The following is a 23,357-nucleotide window of genomic DNA, read 5'->3' as shown; positions in this document are numbered from 1 at the left end:
GTGAGAGTCATACACTTTAGATTTAGATATCTTCCCTCTTCCCCTTTAGGAATATTTAATACCAAACCAAGAGATTTATAAATACAATATTAAAAAATCAACACTGGCTTAGGCTAAATACATATCCATTTTTAAATACTTTTCAATATAGTAGAGTCAGGCCTTTATTTTTACTTTCTAACAGAGTGGAGAAAGAACGGTGCTGTTTCCCAATAATACTCCAAGTTAAAGAACTGAACTCTAAAATTGTGAATTTAAAACTCACATCACTTCTTAAATAAACATTAGATAAACACTGCAGTGGCCATAAACCACCTCCGGCCCCCAGTTTGATTAATTATTTATACAAATATCAAACTTGGCTAAGTCTCATAAACTACTTTAAAAATTCTACTATTGTAGAATTTTAAGTCAAAACTTAAAGTGTCCCAAAGTGTTGATTTTAGCATAAGCATTATTTAAATTACATAACATTGTTTATATTGCTTTCAACATTATTTCTATGACAGTCACTATGGTTTATAATCTTCTTGGCAATATTTACATTAGCATTACTTATGTGTACAATACTCAATCCCACTTATTAAAAAACTCAGTAACATTTATATAACAAAATCAAAGCTAAACCATAAAGACCTTAATATGTTAATTCCATCTTTAGAATGACAGTGGAGAAAACAAGTATCAGCTTGGCTGCCATCAGCAGTGAACTTTTATACTGAAAAATTTTAGCAATAGTTTAATTGTTCAAAAGTTCTATGTACATATTATTCCTGAAATCTCAATAGCATATAGATTTATTCACTACACACAACTGTATAATGTTTATACTAAGTTATATTTTTAGCTGAAACAGCAAAAATGCTAGCCGTTTGTTAAGTAATATAAAAAGTAGTTTATTCACTAAGTATCTCTAATGTAGCTTACATACACTAAAGATTTTCTTAAAGTTACATCCAACAAATATACACCAATTACTTCCTATGCGTTTAGGACTCTTCCATGTTGTGGGAAATTTAAAAAGCAACATAAAATACTGCCCAGAAGGAATATGCAATCTCACATAGGCATAAAACAAACACACATTAAAGAGTTTAGAGATCAGAAACAATGTTAAGAGCCATTCTCATCAGTAAAGGAAGATAAGGAATTTAAGAAGCATTTCCAGTTGAAAAAAGATCCTACAGGTAAAAAGAGAGAGAGTTTTAAAAAGCAGATACTATTCTAGACCAAAGATATTACAACCATTTTATAACTCATCTATTTAGTTCCCAGAGTATGATATAAAAAAAAAAAAAGTTCCTATATTTCATTAGTCATTTCACACAAAATTAGACCAACTGAACATAAACCTTTATATAAACAAATATCTAAAAGAACAGACTGGTTTATTAAATAAGTAAAATAAACATCAACTCAACTAACAGAAGAAACATTGAGAATATTAACTTTAAGGAATTATATTAAATATTGGCAAATTATACTCAATTTTCAGTAAGTAGAACAAGTTCAAATTTTAACGCTGCAAATGAGGCACAAAGACACCATCTCAAGTTAATAACAAACCTAGCCCAATTGATATCATATGCCTCCAGATGTGACACTAACGACAATCACTTTATTCCTATCAAATATGCATAAGCTAAATTGAATTCTAGACCAACAATGAACCAAGGACAACGTACAAAAAAACCCCCTTACGATGTACGTACAAAAAAAAAAAACCCTTACAATGTATTCTTCAAAACTATTAATGTCCTGAAAGACAAAGAAAGACAGGCTGAGGAACTGTATCCAGTGAAAGACATTAAAGAAACATTCCAAATGAACTGTGTAATTCCACATTGGATCCTGGAGGAAATTCTATTTAAAAAAATCATTGAGAAAACTAAAAACTTTAAATATAGACTGTAAATTAAATAATACATATATATGTCAAATTCTTTGAATTTTATAATTGTACACGTAAATTTAAATTAAATATAAAATGTAAATTTTATAATTGTAAATATATAAATAAATTTCTTTGTTCTTTGGAGATCCATGCTCTAGGATTTAAAGGTGAATGCTTATGATGTTTGCACATTACTCTCAAATATTAGGCATTTAATGTATGTGTAACATGTAATAAGAGAAAAGATAAACTGTGGCAAATGTTAACTTATGAATGTACATGAACAGTGTGGGAGGAGTTCATTGTTCTATTCTTGCCACTTTTCTGTAGACCTGAAATTTTTCACAATAAGTTAAAAAACGAAGCACTAGACTAAGGCATTCCAGTACACACATACACATACCCCTTTAAAAAAGACAGTAAAAGGATTTTCAGAATGTACTACCTGGGATTTTTCGGCAAGAGGATGGTCACAAGAGTGTAATGATTCTTTGGGATGAGATTCTATAGTATCAGAAGATCCATCTCCAACAAATTCACCTTTCTGTATGCTTTCATTAGGTAAAAGACATACATTTTCCTTATCACTGTCATCCTTTGATCTTGCAGCTTCTGTTGCCAATGAAACTTTTGGCGTCACTGCTGTTGATCGAGAACGAATAGGCCTTCCTCGCTGAACAGTCTCCCATCCTTCAGCATCTTTCCGTTCTATGAAATTAAAGTAAAAAATTAAGATTTCTTTAGATGATAAAAGTATTTGGAAACCCATAGAATAAAAACATTTTCCAATTTAATTTCCAACAAATACAACTAATATACAAATACAGCAGTAACTACTGTACAAATTGTTTATTTGTATTTTAAATAAGTGTATATTAAAATATTGTATATTTAAATAAGTGTATGTATAATTATTCCTACTTTACAAGTGACGAAACTGAAATTCAGATTAAGGCTTATCTTAGACTATATAGTCAGTGAGTAATAATAAATATTTAAATAGTGTATACTATGTGCGAGCACTGTTTTAGGTGCTTTACATATAATATCTCTTAATCTTCACAACAATCCTATAAGATCAGTATTATCATACCCATTTAATCAATGAGGAAACTAAGACAAAGAGAAATTAAGTAATTTGTCCCAGATCACACAAAGAGTAAAGGTAATCTCAAAATGCTAGTCTAGGTACATTGGTCCTGGTGTCTATCCTAATGGCTATATAAAAACTGTCTCTTCAAAAACGATGAGTTTGTGTCCTTTGTAGGGCCATGGATGAACCTGGAAACCATCATTCTCGGCAAACTGACACAAGAGCAGAAAATCAAACACTGCGTGTTCTCACTCATAGGCAGGTGTTGAACAATGAGAACACATGGACACAGGGAGGGGAGCATCACACACTGGGGTCTGTGGGGGGGTAAATGGGGGAGGGGCAGTGGGGGTGGGGAGTTGGGGAGAGAGAGCAGGGGGAGAAATGCCAGATACAGGTGATGGGGAGGAAGGCAGCAAATCACGCTGCCACGTGTGTACCTACGCAACAATCTTGCATGTTCTTCACATGTACCCCAAAACCTAAAATGTAATGAACAAAAAAGAAAGAAAGAAAAAGAAAAAAAAAAAAACCTGTCTCTTTATCTTCCAGAATCCAGACTTCTACCTGCAAGGTCCAAGCTGTTTCCTCTGTCCCAGCACCAACAGCACACCTTGACTTCAACTATTTTTAGGATCATAAAATTATAGGATATTAATTGATAGCACCCCAGAGGATCTAATCCAATATTTTATCACATGTACTGGAAACTAAGCGCCTACGTTCAAAGCCACACACCAGAATCGCCTAAAATAAGTAAGAATCCTTCTCTAAAATACGACAACGTGGAAGTATTTACATGTATAGTAGTGCTTATAGCCCCAATTTAAAATTCTTATTAGCTAATTACAGTTTTCCAAAACTAATATAAAGAATTCCAGTTCTAGCCAAAATGAAGTAACCATTCCCTCATTTCGGGCCCTCCATCCTACAATTACAAACCCTAAATAAAACACATTAAACATAGGAAGACTGAGAGACAGACAACAGTAGACTGCCTTGGATTTGGGGGACATGAAAAGCAGCACAGAAGTGAGTTCCCCGGGTTTCCTCACTGCCTCCTATGTATTCCAGACAGGATGCTGCAGAAGTCTCTAAAACATCAATAGGCATAGACAGACAGGATAGGCATCAAGAAATGCCTGTTCTGCCAAGACAAAGCACAGAAAAAAAAAGATAGGCTAGAAAAACAGAAAATCTCTTTAGCAATATCCACTCTACTGCGCCAAACACCAATGTAACCAGTGCTCTCCACAGTTTAAGCAGGGGTACCCTGGGAGCTTAACTTCCATCTCCCACCTAACAGAAATTGATGGCACTCTGATTCCCCTATCCAAGTAGCATCAGCAGGGCCCAATGGTGAGCAGAGCCTCCTCTCACATTTGGTATCAACAACAGTGTGAAACAGAACTAGCTCCTACCCTCACCCATTATCAGCAGGGCCCTATAGAAAACTGAGCTTCTGCTACAACCAGCATCGACGAGGCAGAAAAAGTAGTAGGGGGCAGATTTGTTTGGCACTGGGATTTCCCCTTTCCTTGCATCGGCAGAGCCCAGCAGGGAGCTAGGATCCCACCCAAACCTACAGCAACAAGGTGATATGAGTCAGTTCTGCTTCCACCTCTCCCCTCCTTAGTGTCGAAGTGGCCAAGAAGTGGGGTGAGCTTACAAAACCAGGAGGAAAGGAAGAGATGTAAGTTGGTTTGCTACTTTTGCTGCAAAGGTGTCACAAGACCAAGAACAATCTCAGGACCGACGAGACAATAATTGTGTCACCAGAGTCCAAGAAAAGGAGTATAGGAAAAGGAAATGTTTTTCAATACTAAAAAAGTATTGAAAAAATAATGGCTGAAAAATTTCTAAGTTTAGTGAAACAGACGAAGAAAAATCACAGACTAAAGACAAAGAACATGAACTTAGAGGCAAAAAATGTCAATAAAATATTAGTATATCAAATATACCAATATGTATATAAAGAATTATAAGCTATGACCAAGTGAAATTTGTTCCAGGTATGCCATCCCAGTTCACCATTCAAAAACCAGTCAGTGTAATTCACAATTGTCAATAAGCTAAACAAGAAAAATCATGTGCTCATATCAACTGATATGGGACAAACAATTCACAAAATCCAACATCCACTCGTAAAAAAAATTTGCATTAAATCTTAATAGAGGGTAACTTCCTCAACTTGATAAAGAACATCCACAAAAGTACAACTAACATAATACTTAGTGGTGCAAAACTGCTTTCCCCCCAGACCTAAAACAATAGAAAGGTGTCCCCTATCACCAAGCTTATTCAAGAGTTTGTTCAATATAGTACTGAACGTTCTAAGTACCACAAAACACACACACACACACACACACACACACACACGAAAAAAGACATACAGACCAGAAAGAAATAAAACCGTCCCTATTTTCAGATGATACAACAGAAAATCCCAGAGAATATATGTAAGAATTATACGGGTTCAGTAAAGTTGCAGGATGCAAAACTAACACGCTAAATGTCCATTTCATTTCTATATACTAATAATAAATGTGTGGAAAGTAAAATTAAAAACTTGTAACTATTTCATTTTCTTTTTGAGATTATAAGTCCAACAAAAAAGTATAGAACGTCTATCTTGAAAATTACAAAATGCTAATGAAAGAAACAGAAGAAGGCCTAAAGAAATGGAGGGACAAGTCATGTTCATAGGTTGCAAGATACCAATTCTCCCTAAATTGATCTATAGTTGTAGCTGTTCTCTAAAACTCCCAGCAACATTTTTGATGTAAATAAGTTCATTCTAAAATGTAAACAGAAATACAAAGGACCTAAAATAGTTAAAAACAATTTTGAAAAAGAGAAAGCAATCACTCTACCCAGTATTAAGGCTTACCACAGAGTTAAGACAGTACAGAATTGATAGAAAAACAAACGTATAGTCAGTGAAACAGAAGACAGACCCAGAAATATACCCACATTAATATGGCCAGCTAATTTTTTTTGAAATTGCAAATGCAATTCAATAAAGAAAATAATTTTCCATTTACTTATTTATTTATGACAAGGTCTCACTCCATCCCCCAGGCAGGAATGTGGCGATCTTCCAGAGCAGCTGAGACCACAAGCAGGTGCCACCATACCCAGTTAATTTTTTATTTTTAGTAGAGGCAAGGTTTCACTATGTTGCCCAGGCTGGATGCAAACCTCTAGGCTTAAGCAATCCTCCCGCCTTGGCCTCCCAAACTGCTGGGATTACAGGTGAGCCACCAGGCCTGGCCAAGAATTTTCAACAAACTGATGGAGTAAATGAATATCCATAGGCAAAAAATACACCTTGACTTAAGATGCACATTTTATACAAAAATTAACTCAAAATGGATCACAGATTTTATAGTTTAAAACAAAATTTTAAACTATAAAACCTTCAGGCAACATAAGAGAAAAACCTTCAGAACCTATCGGTAGGCAATGAGTTCTTAGACTTGATAACAATAGTATGATCTATTTAAAAAACTAATCAATCATACTTCATCAAAATTGAAGCTTTTGATGGGCAAAACGCCCCGTGAAGAGAAAGACAGACTGGTAGAAAATATTCAACACAACACTAGTGTCCAGAATACACAGAGAAATCTAAAAACTGAACTGTATTATTACAAACACTTCAAGTAGAAAATGGGCAAAAGACATGAACAAACATTTCACTGAAGAAGACATACAAAGGGAAAATAAGCCCACCATATTCAACATTATTAGTTGTTAAAGTAATGCAAATTAAAACCACAATGCACTTATCAAAATAGCTAAAACAAAATTCTGTGATAACACCAAAACACCACAGGGCTGTAGAGGATGTGGGGTTATGAGAGTGACAGGTAAGAGTGTATGGAATTTCTTTATGGGTGAAGAAAATGTTATACAATTTACTGGGGTGACAGTGTACATTATGCGTGAATATACTAACGACCAATGAACTATATACTTTAAATGGGTAAACTGTATGGTACGTGAATTTTATCTCAAAGCTGGTATAAAACTGAACAGAAAAAAGTAAGCCAATTTCTGAGGTTTATTTTTACAAAACTGAAAATCTACATCACTACAAAAACAAAACAAATCTGTATATCATAGAACAGTGTGTCATACCATCACACGATTCACTAAAGGTAAAAAAAAAATTTCCAGGAGAAAACAAAACCCAAAATGCTCATTCCTGTAACTGGTATATTAATTCATTATCTTATTTTTTAAAATATAAAAGTGTATGTTCATATTGTTATATTTATTTTAAAATAAATATTAGACAGAAACTGTAATATTTTATTTCATAGATCTGGACTTTGAAATCGCTAAGAAAAAGTATGTTTACATCTGTTTCGTGGATTTTTGAAGTTCTTTATTATGAAAGTTCTCAAATATACAATATAGAGAAAATAATATAATGAACCCCATGTTCCAATAATCCAGCTTCAACAATTACCAACATTTTGTCGCTTTTTTTTCTTGAGACTGGTCTCGCTATGTTGCCCAGGCTCATACCCATAGGCTCAAGCAATCCTTCAGCCTTAATCTGAGTACTGGGGACTACCGAACTACAGCCACCCAGCCCAATTTCTGCCATTCTTTTTTCAATCCATTCCCCTTCCCCATCATCTTTTCGGAAATAATTTAGAGCAAATACATTTCTCTGGTAAATATATAGTATGTATCTTTATAAGAATATAAATAGGCATTTTCTTTAAAAATATAACATTATGATACTAAAAAAAAAAAAATCCCTTAAACCGTATATCTAGTCCATGTTCAATTTTCATCTGTTCATTAAAATTCAGCACATATTATGCATTTATGCTTTAACCTTTAAATACATATAATGTAAATTAAAATAAAAATCATAAGACGAATCATATAAAAACCATACATACCAAGAGGGAAAAAATATATTATAAAATTAAGAAAGTTTAACAAAAGATCTTAGTTTCTAGATAACTGGCTCAGCCTTAGAAGCACTATGCTTACTCATTTTACTTTTAAAGGAAAGAAAAACACCCTTCTTCGAAAGCTTCCTCACAGAAAGAAATACTGCTTAAAACTTGGACCTAATCCTTTAACCAATAAAATTGCCAACACAAACACTATCATATAATTTTTTAATTGAAACAATATTTAAAGCAGTCAAGAGAGAAATATATCAAACTAGAAACTATAACTTACATCTCTTTAAAACTGAGAAATTAGTTATAGACAAATTATATTTTTAATAAACCTTCAATGCAAACTATATTAAAAAATTATTCCCATAATAAAGAAAGTCTAAGAAAAGCGAATCATGCAATTAAACTGTCAGAGAACTTCTAAATACTTAGAAGTTTAGGAGAGAGTACACAAAACTAAAAATTACATTTCATTTCATAGTTTTTATACTTGTAGAATTTTTTAAATTTTACAAATGTTATTAAGAAAGTTGCACTAAATTCAAGTCATCACAACCACTAACTGATGTGCACCTGGAATAATCTTAATCTTACTGTGAAATACTATTTTTATCACTGTATTTAATTCACTAATATTTTGTTTAAAATATTTACATCAATGTTCAAGAGATGTTTTATTTTAACTCCTGATTAGATTTTGATATTAAGGTTACATTGGCAACATTAAAACATGATCCCCTTTTTGATCCTCCAGAAGAGTTTTCATAAGATTCACGCTATTTAAAATTTTGGAAGAAGTAACACGTGAAACCATCTTGACCTGGAATGTTCATGAAAAATTTTTAGTTACAAACTCACACTGTCTAAAAATACTTCTAACTCTCTTCAAGTTTTTATATTTCTTACAATGCAAATTTTAACTTGTGTTTTTCAAGGAATGTCAATTCTTCTGTATTTCTAAACTTAGTGTTTAATATTGCTCATAAAAATCCTCTTATCTTTTTAATATGTGTGGGATCTCTAGCAACATCCTCTATTTCATTCCTGGTATTACTCCTTTCATCCTCTTCTTCTTGGTCAATATTGTGTAACAAACAATCACTTCTTGGTCTTTTCGCTAAGATCAAGTGCAGTACTATATAACTAGAGGTCTGTTAATTCTATTAGTCTATTTTAAAGAACCACTTTTTATCATCTTTTATTTTCTCTATTCTCACCTACACAGTTTATTTTGTTCTATATTCCTTGGACGTAACTTGCTTTCCTAACTTCATCAGATGAACCAAGAGTGAATTTTAGCTTTTCTTCTTTTCTAATGTGTACAACTGAGGCTAGTTTTTAAATGCTCATTTTCATTCAACTCACTTTTTCTCATTTTCACTGTGCTATCTTCTCTGACTCAATGAGTTATTTAAAAGCACATTCCAAAATTCCAAAAATTTGAGTATATAGCTATATTCTTTGTAATTGATTTCTAATTTAATCCCACTGTGATCAGTAACAATCACTTAAATCACCTGCAATTTATTAAGACATGTCTAATGACCCCGCATGTTTCAATTTTGATAAATGTTCCCTGCGTGCTTGATTATCTATTTGAACTTACAGTTACAGCCATGGCAAAACAGCCTGTGTTAAAACTGGCCCTCTTTCTGCCAAAAACAACTATAAAAACTAGACAAAATTTCATGGCATTGGAAAGCAGCCAACGTGGCAAGCTTAAAGGAACTACAATTCCCAGGAAGAGAGAAGACAACAAGATCAGATCCACATTGACTACAGCATTTTCTCCAAAACCACTTGGAATTCAGGGTGCAAGGAAGCAAGTCCTGGCAGAAGCCAGCATCCCCAACAAGCTGAAATAGATATTTGAGTTTAGAGAATCTAAAGCAACTGGAACTTAAGGGGCAAAAATCTTAGAGGGGGTGGGAAAGTACTATAGGGAAATGAGTCAAAAAAATCTTCATTTAATCTCTCCTTAAGAAGTCTGACAACTGCCAAACTTTGCAGACTCCAAGAAACCTAACAGAAAGCAGCAACTGGGAAGCTAATGAGCTAAGCTGGTATTGTAGCAACTGTATAGTGCTGAGAAAAAAATGTTCAAATTCAGGAATGCAGTGGACTTGGCAAACACCCTAGCTTTTCACTGAGACCCAAAAAGGAGTAAGGACAAATTAAAACAAATCAAACTTAATAAAATCTCAAACCAAATCAAAGGTCACCCACGTCCTCTCTCAAAGGGAGACAGAATACAAATGATTGGGTTTTTTGTCTGGCAAGATGATAGTGAACAGGCAGCTCACTCCCTCCTTTGGGAGGGGACTTGTGCAATCTGCTTGTTCTCTCTCATCTTGCCAGACAAAAAAACGATCATTTTAGCTGGAGACTCTATGATCTTTAATACACAGTGTTAAGATTGTGAGTGATGCTTTAAAAAAAAAGGGTCAAACAATTGTAAAACTCCAAAAAAGATTTTAATGTACACCCACAGGTAATTCGGTATTTTAAGGCACAGATGTTTTAAGATAGCTATGATAAATATGTTCAAGAACATATAGAATGATGAAGAACAGCAGTAGCTACAGGAAGCTATTTTTTAATGAACAAATTAAAATTCTAGAATTTCTAAAGAATATAAATTATGAATTTAACATACAGGCTTAATAGCATATTAGACATACAAAACAGAGGATTAACGGACCAGAATTCACATCAGTAAAGAGTACCCAGATCGAAGTGTCAAAAGAAAAAAAAAAAAGGAAAAGAATACCCATTATTTGCTAGACATGTCAATTATGTCAAGTTCATTAATCACATTATTCACATATTCTCTATCTTTACTGAATTTTGTCTGCTTGTACTGCCAGTTGTTGAGATGGCTATGTTAAAGTTTCCCAGAATGAGTGTAGATTTATGAATTTTTCCTTTCAGCTCTGTCCATTTTTGCTTTATGTTTTGAAGTTGTTTTAGGTATGTATAAATTTAGAATTATCGTATCTTTCTCTTGAACTGACCCTTTACAAATTCTTCCTATTGACCTGACTCTTTAATCATTAAGAACATCTCCATTTGGAATGTTTTTTGCCTGCTTTGTCTATTTTGTCTGATATTAGAGCTCCAGCTTTGAACAGGATATGCAGAAAATATCTTTTCCCATCCTTTTGACTCTTCTGTCTTCATATTGAAGGTGCATCTGTTGCAAGCTAAATACAGTTGAGCTTTGCTTTTAATGCAGTCTTATAATCTTTGCTTTCATGATTAAATGCCTAGATAATTTACATGTAATGTAGAGATGAACATACTTGTATTTACTTCTATCATCACATAACTTGTTTTTTATTTGTCTCATCTGTTTTATGTTTGTTTTCTCTTCTGGATTAATCAAATAGTTTTATTAATCTATCATCCCCTCTGTATACTATTATATAGTATTTTGTTCTTCTTAGTGGTTTCCTAGAGTTTACAATATACCTCCTTGATTTATTATCATCAAATACAAATACTTTTGTAAACTCCCAGAAAATGGCTGGACCCTAGAAGATATAAACTCCATTTATTCCTTTATCTTTTGTATTACTTTCCTAAATTTACATTCTACATATATTTCAAGTCCCACAAAACCTTCTGTTTCACATTGTCAATAAACATTTAATGTCACCCACATGTTTACTCCAGGTGTTCATTCCTTCATGCATTTCTGGGTTTTCATCTAAAATCATTCTCCTTCTACCCAAAAAACTCTCCGTAGTGTTTCTTTTAGTGCAGGTCTGCTGATTACAAATTTTCTTATCTTTCTCCAGACTGGAATTGTCTTAAATTCACCTTAATTTTTAAGGATATTTTTGCTGCATACTTAGGTCCAGCTTGTCATTTATTTTCTTTCAGGGCCTTAAAGTTGTCATTCCATTGTCATCTAACTTCTGTAGTTTCCATTGCTAAGTCAGCTAAGAGTTTACTCTTGATCCTTTGGAAATAGTGTCTTTTTCCCCCTCTGATGTTCTTTCTTTCATATTCAGCATTTTCATTATATTTTATCTAGATGAGCTCTGTTTCACATTCTTCCTGTTTGCGGTTCAGAGTACGTCTTGAATCTGAGGCTTTATGTCTTCTGACAGTTTGAGGAAATTCTCAGATACAATCTTGTCTAGTGTTGCTTTTGCACCATTCATTTCACCCTTTCGTGGGCTTCACTTACAGGTGTGGCTCTTACATTCTCCCCATTTCCTGTATCTTTTTCTCCATGATTGAGTCTCAATATTTTCTACTGTACTCAGAATCAACCCCCAACTGTCCTAAATTTCAAATCTCAATACATGCAAATACAGGTTTTAAGAAATTCATTCAGCTTCCTGAGTCTTTCAGAGCACTGTGATCATCAGAAATCTAGACTTGTTGCTCGCTATACCTAATCACAGCTACCACACCCCGGGATCACAATCAAAGAGTTATTAACTTTGCCTTTCTTCTGTGCCAGTTCCCTCCAGTAGTGATTGGTCCATGGGAAGTTTAAAAAAAAACACTTTTGAGATCTTGTATGTTTGAAAATATCTTTAATCTACTCTCACTTATAATGGATCAGTTTGCTGGACACACAATTTTAGACGAGAAAGTATTTTCCTTCAGAATTTTGAAGACTGCACAATTTTCTTGTGGCTCCTAGGGGTATTTTTGCGAAAGCACATGCCATTCTTATTCTTTGTCATTTGTATACAAACTGATTACTTTCCAATCATTCAAAATCTCTCACCTTCTATAAATAGTCAGGAATTTCCCAACATGCTTTGCTGTCAGTCTATTTCCATCCATTGTTCTGGGCACTTAAAGGGCCTATTTGGCTAGCCTTCTGTTACAGGAAATGTCCTCAAATGATCTCTTTCATGATTTCTCCTTTACCTCTCAATCTCTAACACATGTTATACAAATACTGAATATTCCCATTATCCATTTCTATGTAGCAAGCCCAAAACTTACCTACTTAAAACAGTTACCATTTTATTTCCACATAATGGCTTGAGTCAGGAATCTGAGCAATGCTCAGTGGAGTGGCTCATTTCTTCTCCATATGGTGTCAGCTATGAAAGTTGAGCTGAAACCAAAGTATCCAACATGATTTCATCACATGATGGAAGCCTCGGTACTGGCTTTAGCTTAAGACACCTAAGTTCTTCTTATAGCCTCTTTCTCTTCACATAGTCTCTCATTGCTCAGTGATCTCTCCCGGGCTCTTTTAACTGTCATCTGGCTTCGAACAAGGAGGAAATGAAAGCGGCAAGGCTTCTAAGGCCTCAGTTGGGAAGTTATAAAACATCAGTACTCATATTCAACTGATCATATGAAGTCACAGGGCCAACCAGAGATTCAAGGGGAGGGTGAACAGTCTCCACCACTTGACAGTGGGAGTGGCATGTAAGCACTGAGATGGGAGAAACAGACGGCACCCATCTTTGTGAACAATCTACCAGCGTCCGCAATCTAACTGCCAAAGTCTCCCAAGACTGCCAATGACTCACTCAATTATAATGTCAGCCTTGTAGACCAGTATCTCATGATCTATATCAGATCTGAAAGTGTTCTTTGAGTGTGAATTTTCTTAAACTGGAAGCTTGGAAGTTCAATGGGAGAAGAGAGCTGGAGGAAGAAGTGAGTGTGAAAGGCCTCAATAATACCTTTATAGAGTCACTTAATCCCATGTTTTCAATACACTACAACCACGTTTCCAGTGTGTCTGGTATACCTCAGATCACACACCATCTTTTTAAACCTACTCTACATAATAAACCTCCAAAATTCTGGGTGAGGGAAGTAGGACCATGCCACCATTCAGAGTTGAAGAAGAGGGAGAAGGAGAGGATTTTGAAGACTAAATGCTTCTGAAAGTGCTACCTCTATCTTTAGCCTCACTTCTAGAGATACCTGCTCCCAGCAATTTCTGAAGTTCACGAGAGTTTCATGGAACAAACTGGACAGCTCTTCAGTTGCGCCTTCTCCTTCTAGCACAGGATTCAGCTAGCTCACTCAGTATGTTCATCAGTCACCACTAATCTTTCTCCTTTCTAACTTCCAAAAATTTGTTCACTTCATCTCTTCTCCTGTCTTTTTTTTATTTAAGTTCAATTTCTAAATCATTTTATAAAATTTTAGGTGGGTTTGGGGAAGAAAACATTAAATGCATGTGGTCATATTTTTTATAGCACAAAATTACAAACTTCAGTTCTTATAGCTACTGTTATTATATATTACTTGAAGTATACACCTGTGATATTGCAAAATACATATTTGGTCTTCATCTCAGTCTCCTGGCATGCAACTCCTAAACTCTTTGGAATACCCAGAGTGATGTGTCTTTTTGTATGCTAATGGGTTGACTAGTAGCTGGCAGCCCCTAGGTAGCTTCAGGGCGGGAGCTGGTCACTGGAAAAAGCAAGGCAGTATTAAAACATTGGAACTTCCAGCCCCAAACCTCCCTGGCCTTCAGGGAAGGGAGAGAGGAAAGGAGTTCAAGGTTAGGTTGGTCACTAATGGTTTAATCAACCATGCCTTATGAAGTTTCTATAGAAACCTTTTTTAAAAACAGGGACTTCACGACCAAAACACCAAAAGCATTGGCAACAAAAGCCAAAATAGACAAATGGGACTAATCAAACTCCACAGCTTCTGCACAGCAAAAGAAACAGTCATTAGAGTGAATTGGCAACCAACAGAATGGGAAAAAATTTTTTGCAATCTACCCATCTGACACGGGGCTGATATCCAGAATCCACAAAGAACTAATACAGATTTACAAGAAAAAAACAAACAAGCCCATTCAAAAGTGGGCGAAGGATATGAACAGACACTTTTCAAAAGACATACATGAGGCCAACAAACATATGAAAAAATGCTCATCATCACTGGTCATTAGAGAAAAGCAAATCAAAATCACATTGAGATACCATTTCACGCCAGTTAGAATGGCAATCATTTAAAAATCTGGAGACAACAGATACGGAAGAGGATATGGAGAAATGGGAACACTTTTACACTGTTGGTGGGAGTGTAAATTGGTTCAACCATTGTGGAAGATGGTGTGGTGATTCCTCAAGGACCTAGAAATAGAAATTCCATTTGCCCCAGCAATCCCATTACTGGGTATATAATCCAAAGGATTATAAATCATTCTACTATAAGGACACATGCCACAAATGTTCACTGCAGCACTGTTTATAATAGCAAAGATCTGGAACCAAACCAAATGCCCATCGATGATAGACTGGACAGGGAAAATGTGGTACATATACACCATGGAATATTATGCAGCCATCAAAAATGATGAGTTCGTGTCCTTTGTAGGGACATGGATGAACCTGAAAACCATCATTCTCAGCAAACTGACACAAGAACAGAAAATCAAACACCTCATGTTCTCACTCATAGGTGGGTGTTGAACAATGAGAACACATGGACACAGGGAGGGGAGCATCACACAATGGGGTCTGTCGGGGGGAAATGGGAGAGGGACAGCGGGGGGTGGGGAGTTGGGGAGAGACAGCATGGGGAGAAATGCCAGATACAGGTGATGGGGAGGAAGGCAGAAAATCACACTGCCATGTGTGTACCTATGCAACAATCTTGCATGTTCTTCACATGTACCCCAAAATCTAAAATGCAATAAAAAATTTAAAAATTTAAAAATTTTTTTAAAAAGAGGAAGAAGGAAAAAAAAACAAAAACAAAAACGGGGTCGGAGAATGTCTGGATAGCTAAACACTTGAAGGTTCCTAGCGGGTGGTGTGCCTGGAGAAGGCATGGAAGCTCTTCATCCCTTTCCATTAGCTTGCCCTATGCATCTCTTCATCTGTATCCTTGGTAATATCCTTTACAGTACACTTGTAAATGTGTTTCCCTGACTTCTGTGAGCTACTCTAGCAAACTAATCAAAGGCAAGGAATCCTAATTTATAGCTAGCTGGTCAGAGCACAGGTAACATAACCCGGGGCTTGTTACTAGCATCAGAAGTGGGAGGCAGTCTTGGGAGTTGAGCCCTCAACCTGTGGTATCTGACACTATCTACAGCTCCACAGTGTCAGAAATAAATTGAATTAGAGGACAACCAGCTGGTGTCTGCTACAGAACTGATTGACTGGTTGTTGGTGGGGAGAAATCCCCACATATTTCGTGGTGATCAGAGGTCACAAAAGTCATTTGTGTTGATTATTGTGGCATGAGAGCAGAGGAAAAAGTTTTCTTTTCCCACAGAATGCCATAACTTGCTGTGTATAACACTACATTGAAACCCCAAAACTGAAGATAAAACTGGTCCAAAACAAAATTTCCCAATACATTAGTAAGAGTTTCCTTAAGCATAGATATAATCAAGTTCTTATTTAACCTCAACCAGGTGAGTTACTCATGAATAATCTGAAGTGGACTGCTTTGAACAAAACTAAGATATGTACTAACATGGTTCCTTTAAGTTTTTTGCAATTTTGGTTTTACAACACATTTCTCTTGGAATCTTTCAAGAGACAGAAACTAAGTTTTCTGATTTTACATTTCCTATCTTTTCCTAAAAGAACCCTTGCCTATAGTCAATTATCTACTACTCAGTCAACACGAAGAAAAGAGGGGAAATATACTGAAGCCAATACAACTGACTGAGAAAAGTGAAAAAACATAAAACACATTTGTAATGCACAGAGAGCAATGTCTTTTGTTATGTGCAATAAAACATTTCTTTCTGAACCAAACAGCTCTAATGGCATCTTCCACTGAAGAAAACAAGAAGCATTGCCTGAAGTTCTCTTGAATTCATGACATAAAACTCATTATTACCTATTATCATTCTAAAATCCCAGCCCTATGGATTTATAAAAATCCACTCGTGACTTCTGTATAAAAAAGATGTTTATCTAAAACATCTATATAATTCTTATGGGTTAAAATTGTTCCAGGTGGGCCCCCAAAATAATCCCTCTTCTAATTATGTGTATTCCTTAGTTATTCTGATGGTACAGAAAATGGATGTGTGAGCAAAGATAAACACAGAATATTATTTTGCAGTACAAAATAACAATCAAGTATTAAACAGCTGAAGTAGTAATATGCTGCTTAAAAGTGACTTCTGCCTAGACTAGAGATAAACTAGCCTTTTTTGTTCCTAAATGAAGTTGAAAGAATTCTAGTGGGACAGGCACAGTGGCTCACACCTGTAATCCCAGCACTTCTGGAGGCTGAGGCAGGCAGATTACCTGAGATCAGGAGTTTGAGACCAGCCTGACCAACATAGTGAAACCCTGTCTCTACTAAAAATATAAAAAATTAGCCAGGCGTGGTGGCAGTGGGTGCCTATAGTCCCAGCTACTTAGGAGGCTGGGGCAGGAGAATGGCTTGAACCCAAGAGATGGAGGTTGCAGTGAGCCAAGATCACACCACTGCCCTCCAGCTTAGGCACAACAGAGGGAGACTCCATCTCAAAAAAAAAAAAAAGAATTCTAAAAGAGCATATAATGAGTTGACAAAAGACATCATACTCTTTTGCCAGGTTTACACACAGCAAACCTGAAACTAGAATGATCTCCATAAGCTATCTACAGTGCTGAAAAGTAGTTTTGCTCAGCTTTCAAGATAATTTTATGTTGTAACTATGATAAATTAATATCACATATAGTGTACAAAAAGAAAAATAGGACCAATTTTAAACAAAATAAATATCTCTATATATCCACCTGTTTACTACATAAAATGGCTAATTCAAAGTCACTTGCCATTTCTGCGTGAAGGCTTCTGCACTGTCATTGGTGGGCAAGACTGGGCGGATGCTATGTCTGAAGATGCAGTAGAGCCTGTATGATGAGCCTTTACCTTGTCAGCCCAACTGACACCTGTGGGAGCCAGGCGAGGAGCTGGCACTGTGCCAGTTGAACCTCTATGGAGAAAAATAAACACATTTAATAAAAATTAAATATAAAGGAAAAACTTCTAAATATATGCTAGATATATTTAAAATTTAAATTATGTGTATGAATATCTACATATACAGAATAATAATTTGCCATCGCAATTTAAGGCAAGTATATTCATAAATTTATCTTGATCTAATACTTCATTAATTTTACATATTATAGCATATAGAAATAAACAGAAGAGAATAAGGATTAAAGCCCTCAGTTGTTTCAAAGAAAAATTCACTTAAATGAGGAAGCTTTTACAAAATCATGCATACGTACCTTAAAGCTTTTATTTTCACTTATGTGTTTTAATGATACAAATATGGGCCAGGTGCAGTGGCTCACACCTGTGATCCCAGCACCCTGAGAGACCAAGGCAGGAGGATCACTTGAGGCCAAGAGTTCGATACCAACCTGACCAACATGGTGAAACCCCATCTCTACTAAAAATACAAAAATTAGCTGGGCATGGTGGTGTGCACCTGTAATCCGAGCTACTCAAGAGGCTGAGGCAGGAGAACTGCTTGAGCCCAGGAGGCAGAGGTTGTAGTGATCCAAGATCACACCACTGCACTCCAGCTTGGGTTACTCCATCTCAATTTAAAAAAAAAAAAAGAAAGAAAGAAAAAGATATAAACATGCATTAATTTGTCAATCTTGATACAGACACTATTAAACAGGCTTTTTCTTTCTGTACATTTCTTACATGAGCCACAAGCACGATGCTTCACTGATAATATCTAAATTTGGTTCCTTTACAGTGGACTAAAATTCAGTGATGTCTATTATATAATTTAATGCATGATTCTCCTTAACCTTAATATTTTCCCCTAACTTTTATAGTTGACCTGTCTACTCCTCATTTAACAGCAACAGTTCCCTATATCAAAGCTTCACAAAAATTTGTCACAGTTTTCACGAAAACAATGACTCTTTTTACACTCATATTTTAATAGTTTACTTAATATTTAAATTATGAGTTAAAATAATGAAAACGATTCACATAAGCCAAGTTTGGTAACACCACATTTGAAGTAAATATATCACTCAACCAGCAGGAGCAGAAGTGAGTAAATATAAAAAATGTAGCCTATGAGGCAAAATGCTCCTCAAACTGAAAGAAACTATGTTCTACAATGATAATGAAGTCTGAATTAAAATGACAGTTACGTGGAAATCAATATGAGGAAATCACATATGAATTAACAACTTTTGAGTGTTAAACCATACACTATATAACATTCTGAACCACATACCAATGAAATGCATTAGAGGGCAAGTTTCCTTAAAATGGTGAATGGATATACAAATACTTGTTTTCATTTGCATATGTATCTTTTCCCCACTCCACTATGGTTCAATTATTAAACAGTCCCAAAGCCCATCAACCTTTAAAGGCAATACTATCTAATAACTCCATAGAGGAACTTGAAAGCAAAAGTTTGATTCTATGAAACACTTCATCAACTTTTACTAAGTGCCGTACAGTGCTAGGTACTGGGAATAAAGAGATATGACAATAATCTTGCCTCAAATAAGATCCTAGTATAAATGCAAAAAAAAAAACAGACATTAAAAGAAAAAGCATAAGACATTGCAAATGTAACAATAAAACTGCATCCAAGGTTGAGCAGTAACAAGAGGTGAAAGCTATTAACTGTGACTTGAAGTTGGAAGATAAAAAGCAATCAAGCAAAGTCAGGTCTTAACAGAGAAAGGAAAGCTGACCAAGCAGACTACTTATCAATCATTCCATTACACATCAGATGTTAACACTCACTCTAAATAAATAGAATCCAAAACAACAGTCTTAAAAGCAATTTTTTTGTTTGTGAAAAACAAATGTGACAATTTTTTATTTATTATACTTTAAGTTCTGAGATACATGTGCAGAATGCACAGGGTTGTATATACAGGTATTCATGTGCCATGGTGATCTGCTGTACCTAGAAACCTGTTCATCTACATTAGGTATTTCTCCTAATGCTATCCTTCCCCTAGAGCCTGCCCCCGCAACAGGCCCCAGTGTGTGATATTCCCCTCCTTGTGTCCACGTGTTCTCATTGTTCAACTCCCACTTATGAATGAGAACATGTAGTGTTCGGTTTTCTGTTCCTGTGTTAGTTTGCTGAGAATGATGGTTTCCAGCTTCATCCACGTTCCTGTAAAGTACGTTAATTCATCCTTCTTTATGGCTACGTAGTATTCCACGGTGTATGTATGCCACATTTTCTTGATCCAGTCTATTACTGATGTACATTTGGGTTAGTTCCAAGTCTTCGCTATTGTGAATAGTGCTACAATAAACATATGTGTGCGTGTGTCTTTATAACAGAATGATTTACAATCCTTTGGGTATAAACCCAGTAATGGGATTGCTGGGTCAAATGGTATTTCTGGTTCTAGATCCTTGAGGAATCGCCACACTGTCTTCCACAGTAGTTTAATTAATTCATACTCTCACCAACAGTGTAAAAGCGTTCCTATTTCTCCACATCATCTCCAGCATCTGTTGTTTCTTGACTTAATAATGATTCCCATTCTAACTGATGTGAGATGGTATCTCATGGCGGTTTTGATTTGCATTTCTCTAATGACCAGTAATGAAGAGCCTTTTTTCATATCTTTGCGGCCACATAAATGTCTTCTTTTGAGAAGTGTCTGTTCATATCCTTCACCCACATTTTGATGGGGTTGTTTTTCTCTTGTAAATTCAAGTTCCTTGTAGATTCTGGATATTAACCCTTTGTCAGTTGGACAGATTGCAAAAATTTTCTCCCATTCTGTAGACTGCTTGTTCACTCTGATTATAGTTTCTTTTGCTGTGCAGAAGCTCTTTGGTTTAATTAGATCCCATCTGTCAATTTTGGCTTTTGTTGCCATTGCTTTTGGTGTTTTAGTCATGAAGTCTTTGCCCATGCCTATGTCCTGAATGGTATTACCTAGGTTTTCTTCTAGGGTTTTTATGGCTTTAGGTCTTATGTTTAAGTTTTTAATCCATCTTGAGTTAATTTTTGTATAAGGTGTAAGGAAGGGGTCCAGTTTTCTACGTATGTCTAGCCAGTTTTCCCAACACCATTTATTAAATAGGAAATCCTTTCCTCATTGCTTGTTTTTGTCAGGTTTGTCAAAGATCAGATGGTTGTAGATGTGAGGCATTCTTTCTGAGGCCTCTGTTCTGTTCCATTGGTTTATAGATCTGTTTTGGTATCAGTACCATGCTGTTTTGGTTACCATAGCCTTGTAGCATAGTTTGAAGTCAGGTAGCATGATGTCTCCAGCTTTTTTTGCTTAGGATAGTCTTGGCTATATGGGCCCTTTTTTGGTTCCATATGAAATTTAAAGTAGCTTTTCTAATTGTGTGAAGAAAGTCAATGGTAGCTTGATGGGGATAGCATTGAATCTATAAATTACTTTGGGCAGTATGGCCATTTTCATGATATTGATTCTTCCTATCCATGAGCATGGAATGTTTTTCCATTTGTTTGTGTCCTCTCTTATTTCCTTGAGCAGTGGTTTGTAGTTCTCCTTGAAGAGGTCCTTCACATCCCTTGTAAGCTGTATTCCTAGGTATTTAATTCTCTTTGTAGCAATTGTGAATGGGAGTTCACTCATGATTTGGCTCTCTGTTTGTTATTGTTGTATAGAAATGCCTGTGACTTCTACGTGTTGATCTTGTATACTGAGCCTTTGCTGAAATTGCTTATCAGCTTAAGGAGATTTGGGGCTGAGCCAATGGGGTTTTCTAAATAGACAATCATGTCATCTGCACGCAGAGACAATTTGACTTCCTCTCTTTCCATGTGAATACTCTTTATTTCTTTCTCTTGCCTGACTGCCCTGGCCAGAACTTCCAATACTATGATGAATAGGAGTCGTGAGAGAGGACATCCTTGTCTTGTGCCTGTTTTCAAAGGGAATGCTTCCAGTTTTTGCCCACTCAGTATGATATTGGCTATGGGTGTGTCATAAATAGCTTCTCTGATTTTGAGATACATTATATCAATATGTAGTTTATTGGAAGTTTTCAGCATGAAGGGGTGTTGAATTTTACCGAAGGCTATTTCTACATCTATTGAGATAATCATGTGGTTTTTGTCATTGGTTCTGTTTATGTGATGGATTACGTGTACTGATTTGCATTTGTTGAACCAGCCTTGCAACCCAGGAATGAAGCTGACTTGATCGTGGTAGATAAGCTTTCTGATATGCTGCCAGATTTGGTTTGCCAACATTTTACTGAGGATTTTCACATCAATGTTCATCAGAAATAGCACAACTACCAGAGGCTGAAATACCATTTGAGGCAAACAAACAGCTAACCAAAAAACTTAAAAGGAAAAGCTTGAGAATGAGCTATCCATGGGGGGATTTGAAAAGTTCTAGCAAATTCCTAAAAATCAAGAAGGCCACACACATATGCAGGTTGTGCGCGTACCTAGCAACAATTTGAGAGGACCCTAATGTCTCACCTATGACTTGCCTTGCAGATTAAAGAAAGGAGGAATTGACAAGCAAAGGCAGTTATAATCTGCCAGAGCATTCAAAGCATGCCCCAACAGACACACAGACCTAGGTGAGAACTAAGAGATTTATTGGCTCAAGGTATGTAAGGAAACCTATCAAATCATTAGTTGATGTTAACAAAACATACTTTGTTGTATAGCTACATATAACATACATCAACATACAGCCATCTTGCATGTAGCCGTACAACAATGCATACAGACATCACAGAATGAGTTAAGTGTAGCACTAAACTAACAATAACAACAGTTACAATCCTGGAGGGTAGCTATCTGATCTGCAAAGCTGTCACGTTTTATTTTTTAGAATGCCTACTTTTCAACAGCAACAACAAAAATCAGAAGACGTACAAATAAACAGGAAAGTATGGCCCATTCACAAGAAGAGCAGTGACAGGAAGCCCAGACATTAGACTTTCTAGACAAAGACTTAAAATCAGCTATTAATTACATTTAAAGAACATCCAAGTGGCCAGGTTCAGTGGCTTGTACCTGTAATCCCAGCACACTGAAAGGTCAAGGAGGGTGGATCACCTGAGGCCAGGAATTTGAAATTAGCCTAACCAACAAACACAGTGAAACCCTGTCTCTACTAAAAATACAAAAATTAGGCCGGGCGCAGTGGCTCAAGCCTGTAATCCCAGCACTTTGGGAGGCCGAGGCGGGTGGATCACGAGGTCGAGAGTTCGAGACCATCCTGGTCGACATGGTGAAACCCTGTCTCTACTAAAAATACAAAAAATTAGTTGGGCATGGTGGCTTGTGCCTGTAATCCCAGCTACTCAGGAGGCTGAGGCAGGAGAATCGCCTGAACCCAGGAGGCGGAGGTTGCGGTGAGCCGAGATCGCGCCATTGCACTCCAGCCTGGGTAACAAGAGCGAAACTCCGTCTCAAAAAAAAAAAAAAAAAAAAAAATTAGCTGGGCATGGTGGCTCAGGCAGCTACTTGGGAGGCTGATACATGAGAATCACTTGAACCTGGAAGGTG

General features: G+C 36.0%; 1 protein-coding gene across 12 annotated transcripts in view; it reads right to left on the bottom strand.

Moving 5' to 3' along the window:
• The window catches only part of SCAPER (S-phase cyclin A associated protein in the ER), a 535,706-nt gene that overhangs the window by 404,306 nt on the left and 108,043 nt on the right, over nucleotides 1–23,357 (bottom strand). For all 12 annotated transcript variants that reach the window (XM_074392618.1, XM_074392622.1, XM_074392621.1 and 9 more), the window contains 2 exons: nucleotides 17,662–17,822; nucleotides 2,340–2,602 (listed from right to left, as the gene is read on the bottom strand). In XM_074392618.1, the coding sequence (XP_074248719.1) occupies nucleotides 2,340–2,602; nucleotides 17,662–17,822 (424 nt within the window). The remainder of the gene's footprint in view (nucleotides 1–2,339; nucleotides 2,603–17,661; nucleotides 17,823–23,357) is intronic.

Source organism: Saimiri boliviensis, chromosome 2 (assembly GCF_048565385.1).
Source record: "Saimiri boliviensis isolate mSaiBol1 chromosome 2, mSaiBol1.pri, whole genome shotgun sequence".
Classification (NCBI taxonomy): Eukaryota; Metazoa; Chordata; class Mammalia; order Primates; family Cebidae; genus Saimiri; species Saimiri boliviensis.
This window is presented reverse-complemented; position numbering and strand designations above follow the sequence as displayed.